This window comes from Cynara cardunculus (genome assembly GCF_001531365.2).
Source record: "Cynara cardunculus var. scolymus isolate 2C chromosome LG 16, CcrdV1, whole genome shotgun sequence".
NCBI lineage: Eukaryota > Viridiplantae > Streptophyta > Magnoliopsida > Asterales > Asteraceae > Cynara > Cynara cardunculus.
Window position 1 is genome coordinate 17,530,927 of NC_037543.1, and position 15,409 is coordinate 17,546,335.

General features: G+C 37.6%; 1 protein-coding gene across 1 annotated transcript; it reads right to left on the reverse strand.

The window, feature by feature from the left end:
* Positions 1-2,574: 2,574 nt before the first annotated feature.
* LOC112529772 lies at positions 2,575-14,886 on the reverse strand. The gene is made up of 7 exons (XM_025141168.1): positions 14,753-14,886; positions 6,709-7,077; positions 5,532-6,045; positions 5,226-5,402; positions 5,011-5,126; positions 3,682-3,794; positions 2,575-3,041 (listed from the first exon to the last, which is right to left on the reverse strand). The coding sequence occupies exons 2-7, from the start codon at positions 7,040-7,042 to the stop codon at positions 2,937-2,939; spliced, it is 1,359 nt and encodes a 452-aa protein (XP_024996936.1). The 5' UTR covers positions 7,043-7,077; positions 14,753-14,886; the 3' UTR covers positions 2,575-2,936.
* Positions 14,887-15,409: the final 523 nt, after the last annotated feature.

Here is a 15,409-nt window from a genome sequence, read left to right on the forward strand (position 1 = left end):
ACGACTCACCCGACTAAGCACCAATGGAGTGATCCCAATATCCCTCTATACTTGAAAGTAGAATTCGTATGTTTGGGAAGAAAAAAAAAAGAAAAAAAGAAAAGAAAAAGAAAACAGTATATATATATATATGAAGAGCAAAATTACGTCGTCAATAAAAAAAAAAAAAAATAGACGACGAAAATGACGATACGGTTGAATATAAACGCTTTATCTTTATTCCCTATCGTCCAAAAAGGAATGAGCTTCAAAGATAGATACAAAAGTCCTTTGTGAAAAAAATAAATAAATAAATAAAGTGTGGTTAAGTTGCCGGAATTCTCCGTTGGTGTTAGGTCTTAGTCACTTTTCCTAAATATTTCCCTACCGTACCCAAGCCTTGTTTTTCGTTATACCTTTTAAGACCTTTTGATTTATAAGCATGTATTTTATCCAAGTAGTAGAGAGTGAGAGGTTTTTCAAGCTTATGGTAGATACATGTTAGTGTAGTGACGATTTGAGCGATACACTTAACCCAAGGAGTGAATCAAGTGTTGCTTTGTTAATCCCATTCGTGAGAGTTCTCGAGATTAGCTTGTGTCTACTTGATTGCGTGTGCATCCTCTTTTCAATACTTTGTTGCAAATCTCAAACTCATGATATGCTATATGTGTTGATATTCTCGTTAGATTCGATTTTTAACTACGTGTTAACTTAAGTCATTGCCGGGACGGACAAGGATCTAAGTGTGGGGGAATTTGATAAGTGCAAATTTTATACATTTTTACATCAAATTACCTTGAGATTAATGTCATTTAGATATTTAAAATATCCATTTTAATTTAAGATGATGTTTAATCTTATGTGACCATTTAAGTTGAAAAAAAAAAGAGAAAATTGATTGTTGCGTTTTGGTTTTTATCATTAGCATCAAACAGCCCAAAATCAGGCCCAAACACAAGCAGCCCAAGTCGTGTAAAAGAAAAGAAAATAAGAAGAAACAGGCTGCTGCCCACGACCAACAGCGAGAGGAAAGCGAGAGAGAGGTCGTGCAGCAGGAGATCGTGGGCAGCGAGAGCAGGAGATCATGGGCGAGTACGAGTGGTCGCAAGGGGCTGTCGGTACAGAAGCAACCGAGAGAGGGATAGCGCACAGCGGCTGTCGATTGAGAGAAAAGAAGGGCTGTTCGAAAGGGGCTGTATATAGGCGAGGCAAGAAGAGAAAAATCAAGGGGGAAATCGAGAGGAACGAGAGGCGAGGCAGCAGGTCATCGAGCGACACAGCAGGTTATCGAAGGGCTGTTCGATTGGAGCCGGTCGCGAGAGAAATAGAAAAGTGAGAGGGAAATCGAGAGGGGCTGTTATCGAGCAGTCGAGAAAGAGGACARCAGCAAGCTGTCGATTGAGAGCTGTCTATCTAGGGCTGTCAATTGGAGGAGAAGAAGGCTGTAAAATCGAGCAGCAGGCTGTCGATTGGAAGCAGTCGGCCGAGAAGAAACTGTCGATACAGAGGAGAGGAACGAGGGGCTGTTCAATTGTCTGCCAGGTAGCAAACAGCAGTCGGGTGAGAGGGAGAATTAGAGGACTAATCAAGATTTTCAAAAGGATTGGTCAGGACTGGATTCGGTGAAGAAACAGTAAGCTTATTTCCAGATTTTGAAGACAAATTCCAGGTTTCTTCACCAACTCTTAAATTCAATCATTTTGTAAGTTTCTTAGTTCCAGACATGAGTAGCTAATTTTTATTTCTAGTAATGGGTTTATAATCGACTTTGAATTTGGATTTGTTGAGACTTACGTCAATTTCATCATATCATTTGAAGCTATTTATGCGATTTTAGAGTTGAATGCTTATCGTTTTGAGTTGGATATTTTAAGTAGGATCCCTTATTATGTCTAATTCAATATCGAGTTGCTAGATAAACCTTTAAGTCCGTAATTTCTTTTCGGTTTATTGAAGTAGCACACGACACACAGTTGACACTTATGTTAAATGATGATGTTGTAAGATCGTGTAAACTAATTTAAACAATCGGCGTCCGATTGTTGGTTAGTGTTGGGTTTGTTTGACGTTAATGCAATTGACAATTAAATTCTAAGTCCGTGACTAGGTTTGATTAGCTAATTAGAGGTTAGTCGTAGAGCGTTCGAGACTGATCATGCTTTTATAACGAACATAATATTGACGCGTGTCGATGTCCTAACCAACGTAGTTTCTTTTGAGAAAATGGATTGAATGAGTCGATGATATATAATCCAAAGGATTAGTTGATTGATGCTCATTACTAGTCTCGTTCTTATTATTGTTTAAGTTCTCAATTTATTTTGCATTTTTAGGCTGTTTATAAATCATCCAACCCCCCCCCTTTATATATTGTTTTATTGTTAATGAATTTGCACGAGATTACGTCTTGGGTTTACGGTTAATACCGAGTCCCTGAGGAGACGACCCTACTTATCGCTATTACAAGTATGTTTTAGAGATAATAGGCTTATTTTTATAAATTATATTATTTGCCGGACTCGACACCCGTCAGTCTAAGATTTCTTTTTAGTATTGTCAATGACCCTTATTTTTACGTCCTGGAGCTATTAATCATAAAAAACCATGTTTGTATCATTCTCGTATTTTTACAGTAATACGAACAAAAACCGATAATTTTTCAATTCTTCAAGTCTATTACACATAAAAATTGCTCTCAAATAAGCAACCAAACAAAAATACACTCTTTTTCTTCATAACCATGATGTCAAAACCCCGTTTTAAGCCACACTCTTAGGTTTTAACATGTAAACACACAAAAATTTCACTCGATAATTTAACGTTGTATAAAAAGAAGCCAACCCAAATGAATTCATGACTTCGGAGACCTGCATTGCCTGATCCACCAAGATTCTCGATCTCGCAAATTCCAAAAAAAATTGTACCCGAATTATCAAGAGAATGTTACCATGAACTTATAGACCCAATGTTCTCCTTTCAGCTAGTTTGGATTTCAAATCTTTCACACCTGGAATTCCTTCATTCTTCGACGTTTCTTGCCACCATGCTATGAGTTCGTCCTACAAAAAAGAATATCACATTGTTTCAAATTGTAGAATCTTTAATATATGTTAAAGAAAGCATCTGCTTCAAATGAAAATTGATTACCACATCAGATATTAATTGTCAGATAGTTTTGTCCCATGTTTGGCAAATGATAGATGATGAGAGTAGCACGGGACAATTTTGTGATTTTTTTGTCCCACCAAAACTAAAAAGACAAGTATTTTTACATGCGTTGTTTCAAATTGTGAAACAACACATGAAAACTGGTTCTCATGGTCTTCAACCTTTTTGTAATTTTTCATTTAATTATTCTAATAAAAGAAAATTTTGTACAATGTTTTCAATACAAGTATTTAAATATTTACATGACATGTCTCATTTATAATTAATTATTATGATATAAGAAAACCCTAATAACACTTATTTAACAATCCATATTTTTGAGTATTTTAGTTTGTGTTGTATCAGTCTTTACATTCTAATCTAGTTTTATCATGTCCATTCCTAGTATAAAAGCAGTAGCGTTACCAACTGCTGCTCCAGGTTTATACAATTTTCTCTTCTTATCGCTTATCATTTGACATTCTATCGACCATACAAGTTTGCAAGAGATTTTCATGACAAAGACGAAAGGGAACAAGCTTAATTAATTACCTCAAGGAAGTCGCAATTAGAGACATATTGACTTTCGACAAAGCATTCGAGACGTCCTACTTTAACACGAATAGATTGCTTGAAACCTTTCAATGGGGTTTCTCCTCGTAATCCTGCAACATCATAGAGATGCACATTTCAATAATTTGCATCCTCAGTTACCTATTTATCTATCAATAATCATTACAAGATACTGATAAGAATGATCGTGGTTTACGTTTTCTTTTTTCAATTTTGTCTTATTTATTAATATTCTAGTATTTAATTAATTATTAGTCAAACCCTAGATTCGATCATGTACCAAGTCAAACGTTGCTTCTATCTTTTGGGACTTTAAGGTCGACCTTACATCCTTTCGGTTCATAGCCGTGAGACCGCTACGGTCGGGGGCGTTCCAAAAGGTGGCGACATACCCTTTTTGCCGAAAAAAGTAATCTAGATCTTAAATTTTTCTTTAAAGCGTGCACTTTTGGATATGACTCGGGCCAATTCTCTTTTTCTTCATTTCCATTCCAAGAATCAAATCCATTCTCAGCGATTCACTCCTACCAAAACTCCTACCGCCCCTCGGCCCATGGGATGCGTACGTGATTTACCACCTTCATGATGACCGTGAGACTGGTGCCTTTGGAGGTGCTGCATAGGGTGGCGATAACCCTTTCTTTAGTAGAGGTGCCAAACAACCTAGCTAGACCTAGATGGTGGAACCCAGAAGAAGGTATCTTTAATTATCAAATGCTTCAGAACGGCCTTGAGATATCGAAGTGGAAGCTAATAGAATGTGAAACAAGATGGGAGGGTAGTAAAAAACATAACTAGAGGAAGATGATAACCATTTTATACTTTGTTTTGTTCCAATTCAAGCCTACTCCAAATAGTTTGTGCAAAAAGAGTTCGGTAGCAGACAACCACCGAACTGGCCCACACCTCCGCACCCAAAGAGATACGTGGGAGTCAAATAAGTACACAGTGGCCTGTGCTAGGTGGTTGGCTTAAGATTCTAAGTGCCCACCAGAGCCAATCATATATAGGGAATTGTAACTCACACTGCAGCTGACCGCTGATAGACTCCAACCATCGGTAGCTTGTATAAGTATATCATCCCGAAACCAACTATGATACATCCTGTAGGCCACTCCAACTAGTTCCGGAATAATGGATTTTTTTTTTTAAGTATTATGATATTTATATACGACAAATACCCACGACACAATCATCACCAAATGTAGAATTGAACAAGGATTTAGTGGTAACTGGATGGTGCTGAAGTATGATCCTTTTTGATAAATGGATGGTTGTAATACATTCCCAAATAATTCGAAATGGTACCTGTTACGCAGGCAACATAGTACCTCGATCCCCCAGCTCCCTCTTCCCATTTTGCAAGCCGCAAACGTACAAAAAACCCATCTAAATGCGCAACCGACAATCGGGAATTTGTCCATCTGCCAATAACATAGTACAACATCAATAAAAATTCAAAAAAATGATCAAATAACTCAAAAAACGATAAAAAAAATCAAAGAAAAAGGTAGATTTCGTACTTCATGATATCTGTACGTGATAACCTAAGCCTCCTTATGGTGTCGAACATTCCTTTTGGTGCTTCTTTAGTTACTCTTTCATATAAACTTATGTGTTCCACAACACCCTTAATCTCTTTCTCTTCAATCTCCAAACAGTCAATCGATCCACGGCCACATTTGTCGATTTCTTTGGAGCTGCCAACATAATTATTCTCGATCAGTTTAATAGTTTGATCATGTGCCTTCACATCTGGTAAGAAGAGAGACTGAAAAAAGTTTTGAAATCCCATTTTCTGGCTCTCAAAACCACGAGTTTCATCATACACACTCATTCTCTGATCATAATTCTTGTACTCCTTTAAGCCTTTCAGCATGTTCGACATCCAATTCACGAAAGATTTGTCTTCTTTAACCATGCATTGATCATGATCAGCTTGTTTCTTGATTCTTTTGCTTCCAAGAATCAATTGTTCTTCCAACCTCAATCTCCTCTTTCTTTTGGCAACAGAAGTAGCATTTTTGCAACTTTCCATGCTTCCGTGGCTCTCAACCTCGTGTTTCTGATCCTTTTCTCGACAATAAATCGATCCTTCTCTATCTTCACCTGGAAAGAAATCGGCCTGTTCAACATCTTGTGCATTTTCACGAAAAGGGTCGCTAGAGCAACCGTCTTTGTCCATTTTAGCCATTTCCACGTGTTCGTGGGGCCCACATTGAGCCGAGGCTTCAATCTTCAAAGGTGATATAATATCGGAACCCGACTTGTCAACACCACTAGTCATTCCGTCTACAAACAAGCGTTCCGATGATGGAACGCTTGTTCTTTGGTTTTGTAGACCTGCAAGAAACCAAATTCCAGTTGAGCAAAGAAGATACACTTTGATTGCTGAGGTCAAATTTGTTACTTTGTAAACTCAGATTTTCTGGATTTTGTAACAATTTATGAGCATGTCATAGACTTCAGTAAACTAAACCTAGTTGCCGTGACTTTCCGGCAATTACCGTTTAAATCCATGGACTTTTTAACAGATTTCTAAGTATTCTTTGCATGAAACTAAGAGCCCGTTTACTAAACATTTACTTTGGTAAGCGCTTACCGGTTCAATTATCTTACTAGGTAAATATAACAAGGACCGAGAATCTTATCCGGTAAAAAAGAAGACAAGAATCAAAAGTCTTACCCGGTAAACACGCTTATTAACAATTCTTTTTTATCTCCAAGAATGTTATATAATAAGTTAACTTACCTTCGGTAAGTGAGGGTGAAGGTGAAGTCTCTGTTAGCAAGCGCTTACCGGATAAGCATTTAGTAAACGGGTCCGCATGCAATAAGGATCAATTATCAGCCGTACAGTACGTTTTTAGTAAAGATTTTTGCATAAAAGATTGTTATTTGCCACAAAAACAATACCAAATATAATGGCTTGAAAAGTTAGCCACTTCCAAAATTTCTCAAAGTTTAAAGATTCACAAAATGAATCAAATCGACTTCGATATGTACCTGCGTGGCCATGACTTCTGCTTGTCGATGTTTCGACTGTGCTTGAAGAATTGACGTGTTTTTGATCTTGAGTGTCTTCAGACTGTAAAAACCCCATATTGCTTGGACCAACTTCACACGTAAAACAAGGTTTCTTTTCGGCAAATTTGATGCTTAATCCTGTTCCCGGAGACCAAACTAGCTCGGCTAATGTATCTGATCCAACAAACGTCATTAGATCAACTCTTGAATTTGCATTTGCACCTGCGCCTGCAGCTGTACTACTATTCTTCCATTGGTTAGTAATATTGATAGCAAGCCCGGAATCCGCTTTAGGATCATTCACATCTGTCATTAGCCAAATGTTACATGAAACCGAAAATCCTGAAACTGGAAGTGAATCCAAGTTTAGATTCAACATGAAAATTAATATAAGTATCAAAGACAACTTTGGTGATCATTGATGTTTCAACTGAATTCCATACATAAACAATAAACCAAACCAAATAAATCCAGTATATCCCATTCGGAGATGGGGTTCCGGAAGGGTGAAATTTGTTGTTTTCGTGAAGACCCCGAACTTGTGTAAAGCATGCAAAAAGAAATGACAAAGCTTGCCCAAAAAAATTATGAAAATAGAAACATGAGAACTTGAAAAAAAGAAAGGCAGCGCTAAGATTTGAAAATACTTCCAACGTTAAGCAAGATTCAAATACACAGACAAACAAACAAATAGACAAAATTAGGGGTGTAAACAATAGGAGATAACTCGCGAGCTACTCGAGATCGACTCGATTAACACTCGATTTGAATAGGCTCGGCTCAAACTCAAGCTCGACTCGACATATTAACTGTTGGAATCCTAAGTCTTGGGGTCCAAGCAATCACGATTATGGAAACAATGACAAGTCGGTTCATACTTTCCATAATCGTGATTATGGAAACAATGACAAGTCGGTTCATACTTTCCTAATTATAAGCTAATACAAGTCGGTTATTAGCTTCTATAAATACATTGTTTTAGATTGAGTTTTTTAAATCTTTTGAGAAACATTGTAAACACCGTGAGCTTTGAGTAATTTTCTCACATTAATCAAAGAGTGATTTTGGTTATTTAGTTTTGCAATTATTCAATACCAAACTTTAATTGGTATCAAAGCCAAGAACCGAAGGCTGTGAGATCGAATTACCTTCCTGGTGAACAAGTCGGTCACCATGTCAGGAGCAGAAACACCTGCCGGTACGTCGACGAAGGAGAAAGAGACCGGAGCCACCTCGGTGCATTGTCCAATGCTCACGTCGACGAACTACACCGTTTGTGTTATGAGGATGAAGGTTGTATTAAAGATTCATAAGGCTTGGGAGATAATTGAACCAGGAACTACAAAAAATCAAGATAAAGATGATTTAGCAATGGGTTTGATTTACCAATCGATACCTGAAAATCTTATAATCCAAATCGGTGAACAAGATTCATCTAAGGGACTTTGGGATGCAATCAAATCAAGGCATATGGGGGCTGACCGTGTGAAGGAGGCACGATTACAGACTTTGATGTCCGATTTTGATCGATTGAAGATGACTGAGTCGGAGTCGATTGACTCTTTCACTGGAAGATTATCTGGAATTGCATCCAAGGCAGCAGCATTAGGTGAATCGATTGATGAACCAAAGATGGTGAAGAAATTCCTGAAGTCGCTACCGAGAGTAAAATTCATTCATATTGTCGCCTCTTTGGAACAGGTGTTGGATTTGAAAACCGTTGGCTTCGAAGATGTAGTGGGGCGATTAAAGGCTTATGAGGAGCGGATAAGGGAGGACGAAATCAGTGGTGAGGATCAACCGCAGGTTCTGTTCGTCAACCATGGTGGAAGTGCGAATCGGAAGTCACAGAAGGGGAGATCGAAGGAACCGGGTCCTAACAAGTCTTATAATTCGAATGGGTCTGGTGGATCAAACAATGCTAACCGGGCTTCTCATGGTGGAAAGGCCAAACAGCATTGGGCCAAATCAACTCGGTCCACAAATCAGTCCAATAATGACCCGAAAAGGGAAAATAAAAAAGACCGGTCCAAAATTATTTGTTACCGGTGTGATAAACCGGGTCACTTCGCGTCTCAATGTCCGGACCGAATTCAAAAATTACAAGAAAGTAATTTTACCAAAAGTGACGATACCGAAGCGACCGTATTTTTACACGAGACCGTGTTTATAAACGAATAAAAGGTGATACCGTCTCAATACGACTCACAAGATAACGATGTGTGGTATTTGGATAACGGGGCGAGCAATCACATGACGGGAAACCGGTCGTTTTTCTCCGAACTCGATGAAGGAATTAATAACCGGGAAGGTTAAATTTGGAGATAATTCATGTGTAAAAATCAAGGGAAAAGGTTTCATACTTTTCCAAGGCAAGAACGGTCAACAAAGGCTGATGACGGAGATTTATTACATACCGGATCTCAAGAACAACATCATTAGCCTTGGTCAGACAACGGAARCSGGKKKKGMMWTYSRAWKRAARGSMAMSKTTYKRMCWWKSMWKRWKSCMAWWAWYSKTTWWTWAWKRARGKWMMAARRAMYYCMAAMCSSCTTTWWWAAAWWAAAWTWAAAAWTKGRRKWMCYWWTTKSCYTYMWTYSRRRMYWARKKRRGRWWMSWKGSSRWKGSMWKSYWRRMYYSGGSMMMWYMAWTTYSRRKYMAWKRAAAARRWKKYCMARRARGRKYYWRKTWAARRGKTWMCCCMAWTTKRWYMWKRRRAWYMAWYKKKSMRRKYYTKSYTKGKKGGSMARSMAAMMARRAARKYMWTYCCSRMYWWKRMSRMMWWMMAAGCAAAACGACCATTRGAACTAGTTCACGGCGATTTATATGGTCCGATCACGCCGGCAACCAAGGGTCAAAATCGGTATGTTTTCACACTAATTGATGACTTTTCACGATTTATGTGGATTTATCTCATGAAAGAAAAGAGTGAGGCGTTTACACACTTCAAAAAGTTCAAAGCTTTGGCRGARAATGAAATCGGAAAGCCTTTGAARGTTTTTAGAAGTGATCGAGGAGGTGAGTTTACTTCTCTCGAGTTTAAAACATTTTGTGATCAAAACGGAGTTAAACGCCACCTTACCGCCCCATATTCACCGCAACAAAACGGAATTGTRGAAYGAAGAAACCGAACACTTATGGACATGACACGAAGCATAATGAAGGCAATGCATGTTYCAAACTACTTATGGGGAGAAGCGGTAAAACACTCTACCAACTTGATCAATCGYGTTTACACACRAGCCCTTGGTGATACAACTCCATACGAAAAGTTGTATAAARGAAAACCGAATTTARAAAACGTTCGTATATTTGGGTGTCAAGCATATGCAAAAGTTGAACTGGTAAACCTCAAGAAGTTGGATGCAAGGTCAAGACCACTAGTACATCTTGGTTCCGAACCGGGTACAAAGGCCTATCGGCTATTTGACCCGACGACACAAAAGGTAATCGTGAGTCGAGACGTTATTTTTAACGAAACCAAAGGGTGGGATTGGCATAAAGAAGCAAGAACCAACGATGAAGAACCAAGCTCGTTCATAGTACCATGGGATTGCTCGGAAGAAGAGGCAAACCACAACCAAGGAAACGATGTAAACATTGTTGAACCGATTGAATCGGATCACAAGTTTGAAGACGGAGCGGAAGTACAAGATAACGAACAACCAAGTCCAGTCAACAATAATGTGAACAATGTTCAAAACCAAAGGCCTACGAGACTAAGGAAACTTTCAACTCGATTGCAAGATTATGAGCTTGACCTTGATAACCTTGATGAACTTCTCCTAACAACCAATGACGAGCCGGTATCGGTTGAAGAGGCGAAGAAAGAACTGGAGTGGGTCAAAGCCATGAATGCGGAGATCAGTTCAATAAACAAGAATAATACTTGGACTCCTCGTAAACAAGCCTATGGGGGTGAAGCCAATCAGACTCAAATGGGTGTTCAAATTGAAGAAAAATGCAGATGGCACCATTAATAAATACAAGGCAAGGTTGGTTGCTAAAGGTTACGTGCAACAACCCGGTATTGATTTTCAAGAAGTATTTGCTCCGGTAGCTCGAATCGAAACTATCCGACTTCTTATAGCCTTAGCCGCAACTAATGGGTGGGAGCTTCACCACTTAGATGTTAAAACGGCTTTCTTGCATGGAGAATTGAAGGAAACCGTTTACGTATCGCAACCGGAAGGCTATATAAAGAAAGACAACGAGCATAAAGTGTATCGCCTTACGAAAGCACTTTATGGCTTAAGACAAGCACCTCGAGCATGGAACACGAAGCTTGACGGAATTTTGAAGAGCATGAAATTTCAAAAGTGCATGAAAGAATCAGTGTACCGGAAAAACGAAGGAGCTAACTTGTTGATTTTGGCAATTTATGTTGATGATTTATTTGTCACAGGTACAAATTTGAACATGATCAAAAGGTTCAAATTAGAGATGTCCAAGAGCTTTGAGATGTCGGATCTTGGAAGATTAACTTACTACCTGGGCATTGAAGTTAAACAAGAAGAATCGGGGATTACTATAAACCAAGAAGCGTATGCTTGACGCATTCTAAAAGAAGTTGGTTTAAATGATTGCAATCCGACCCACATTCTAATGGAACCGGGAAATAAGTTGTCGAAGGCCGAAGACGAACCCGAAATCGACCCGACACAATATCGAAAGGTGGTAGGATGCCTTAGATATCTCTTGCACACAAGACCCGATATGGCATATGCCGTAGGAGTTGCTAGCCGATACATGCAAAGTCCAAGAGAGTCACATGGCGGAGCAATCAAACACATCCTAAGGTACTTACGAGGAACAACAGGATACGGAATCAAGTACGAGAGGATGGGACAAAACCGGCTTATTGGTTATAGTGATAGTAGTCACAATGTTGACCCGGATGACGGAAAAAGCACAACCGGTCATATTTTCTACTACGGGTCATCCCCGATAACATGGTGTTCGCAAAAGCAAGATACTGTTGCTTTATCATCTTGCGAGGCGGAGTTCATGGCGGCCACCGCGACTGCGTGTCAAGCAATATGGCTTCAAGATTTGCTAGGAGAAATCATGAACAAAGCGCAAGAGAAGGTGGTTCTAAGAGTTGATAACAAGTCGGCTATCGAACTAACGAAGAATCCCGTTTTCATGGAAGGAGTAAACACATTCACACAAGGTTTCACTTTATTCGTAATTGTGTTGAAAACAAACAAATGGAGGTGGAGTACATTCCCGGTGAAGAACAAAAGGCGGACATTCTTACTAAACCACTAGCTCGAACCAAGTTCAAGGAAATGCGGAGCTTGATCAGGATCGAAGACGTCTCTAGAAGGACTTAGAGATTCGGGGTTGATTGTTGGAATCCTAAGTCTTGGGGTCCAAGCAATCACGATTATGGAAACAATGACAAGTCAGTTCATACTTTTCCATAATCGTGATTATGGAAACAATGACAAGTCAGTTCATACTTTCCTAATTATAAGCTAATACAAGAAAAAAATGGAAAGTCATCATCGGTTATTAGCTTTTATAAATACATTGTTTTAGATTGAGTTTTTTAAATCTTTTGAGAAACATTGTAAACACCGTGAGTTTTGAGTAATTTTCTCACATTAATCAAAGAGTGATTTTGGTTATTTAGTTTTGCAATTATAAATACATTGTTTTAGATTGAGTCGAGTCAAGCTACCCAATACCCGACTCGAAATGCTCGTGAGATACTCGATTATTTTATATACAATTAGTTTTTTAAAATATAATAAGTTTTTATGATAAAATTTGTAAAATATAAATAACAAAAATGTCTTATATTTTCAGAAATTTAAACAAAATTATACATTTTTAATTATAAAAACTAATCAATTGTTTTTTATTCGAGTTCAAGCTTGATTTGAGTTGCAGTTCGTGCTTGTTTCGAGCTTGAGTTCGAGCTTGAGAAATAATTATCGAGTTCGAGTCGAGCTTTGATTTTTATTACTCACGAGTTTTTGAGTCGAGTTCAAGCTTGGAAATTGGGTTTCGAGTTCGAGTCAAATATAGTGATACTCGAGCTTGACTCGAAAGACAAAATACACAACCAGCAACATGTACAAGAAAACATAACCACGTAGGAAGAACTACACATCCTACTCTAACCCAGGACTCAAGAGATCTAACTGCCAACCCACTAAACCTACTTTCCCTACACCCATGCTTTACCTTTCCAAATCCCCTTCTCTATTCAGCTATCCTAATATTGCATCCCAAGAACTCTTATTTAAGATCATGTCCTCGGATGTGCCTAAAACTATGACCGTTTAAAACGTTACGTATGTTAACAGCGGGAATGATACGAAAATCTAGTACCAACTTCACGTTCATACCACTTTGAGTGTTGATATGTTCTTTTTCCTCTTAAAAACGATTAAAACTAACATGAACTCAAAGTATTCTATATTCCTTCCATTTGATTATAAATGAAAACATGTGTTACAGCTAGTACAATGCAAATCTAATGATCCGTTTAGTTCAAATTTGATTATTTTCGACTTTCGAGTAATTTACAAACCATTATCGACTTTCAAGTAATGGGTGCAAGTTTAAAATCAACAACAAATATTTAAAAGAACAAAAGATATGTGATAACTTGATGAAATTATGAATATGTACATAAAATAAGAAGATATTGAGCTTAAAGAAAAAGACAATTTATCAAATAGTAAAAATGCTACCAGAATCAATAAATAAATCGACTCAAATGACCATTTTTTACACTTAAATTGGTTTTTTAATCATTTCTCATTCGGGTTTATCAATATTCAGGTCCACAATATAGCTAAAAGACAAAAAAAAAAAAATCAAAGTTTACCGTCGCAATTACGGACCCCGCGTCACAGTTGCAAATTTGTGTTGAATTTGATTCATTTTTTTGCCTTTTAATTAATATTAGGGACCTGAATATTACGAAAGTAGTGATATTTGGATAAACATTTGAGAGAGAAATAATTAAAAGATAAGAAATGTTCATTTCAATCAATTTCTCTCTAAAATATCATCATCAATTGATGATGTAACCACGACAGTGATTGATAGATATGTTTTAGACTATAATCTTTCTGGAAAAAGAAAATATTCTCAAATTAAAGCCATCCACAAAAAGAAAATATCACAATTAAATGTATGTTCAAATTCTCAAAATAAAGTAAAGGGTTAATTGCACTCCTCTACGATGTTAAATGCATGCTTACATATTGGTTTCATCTTTGTGTATATCAACAACAAAACTCAATTTTTACATTTTTAATGTATGATTTGACTTGCTTTTGACAAAAAAAAAAAAGAGGTGCAAATAGCAATTCCCGTCGGCAATATTACGGACCTGACTAAAATACAAAAGGAGATTCAAATTTCATCGGGTTAGCAAGTGACATCGTCGTAATTACATACTTGGCCGTCACAATTGCGCATCTGGGTTGAATATGATACTTTTTTCTGTCTCTTTTAGTCTAGTCCACATTATTGCAGACGTGGATATTGTTGACATAGTGACATTTGGGTAAACCCGAAAAAGGAAGGACTACGAGTCAATTTTCCTACAACAAAACCCATAGCTACACCCAAAACTTAAAACAAGATCTAGTATTTTATATTATTGACCTTGATCTTCTAATCCTGAAGGAAAATCTGAGGTGATCAAATAACAAATAAACCTAAATGACAATAACATCACTCACAATTTCTCCAGTTTTCCATGAAAATCTAACACACAAAATGAGGATAAAAGAAACGGTTCACATTTGAATTCAAATTTCAACATTCAAATAACTAAATTCCCCAGAAATCGATTCGACTCATCCTCAAAATCCTTATTTGTTAGACAAATATCCAAACTAATTCCAAAAATTGCCCAAAACTCCCTCAGTTTTTCCAGGAAAATTCAACACATCGAACATGGATCGAGAAACATAAGGTAACCAATTCAAATTCGAATTTCGAATGAATACATATATATGCATTTGAATAACGAAATGGAGATGATCCTCTTACCTTGCACTCCATAAAGCCATGAAACTCGATTCAATTCTCTCTCAAAAATTGTATTTCAGCACCGATCCTTTTCTCGAATTTAGTCAAGGAAAAAGTCGAATCGAGATGGAAAGGAGACTCTACTGGAATTCCACAAATGGGAGAGAGAGAGGGAGAGAGATAAAGAGAGAGAGAGAGGGGGAGAAGAGGCGCCTTGATACAAACTGTGACATGCATTGAACTATTTCTCTCCATGTGGATGATGATGTGCCACGTGGAAGCTTGTGGATGGTAAGGAAGTTTTAGAGAATATATACAACATTTACCCCTAAAGTTTCTATTTGTGTCCGTTTATGGTCCCCAAACTTTTAATCATCACATATTTGGACCTTAAATATTTATTTGTTTTCTACATTATCTTTCGCTTCCATTGATGATCACATGTAGGGATGCTTATGGGTTGGGTTGATCGGGTTGAAGACATTTGATCAACCAAACTTAATGCTTACGGTTTGAAAAATCTTAACCCAACCCAACCCAACCGAAAGTGCAACCCAACCCAACCCAAACCGTGTGGGTTGGTCGGGTTAGTCGTGTTAGTCGGGTTGATACTTTGGTACATTAAAATATTCTTCTAATCTTGAATATGTTATTTCTCTACTCATAATTTATTTTTCA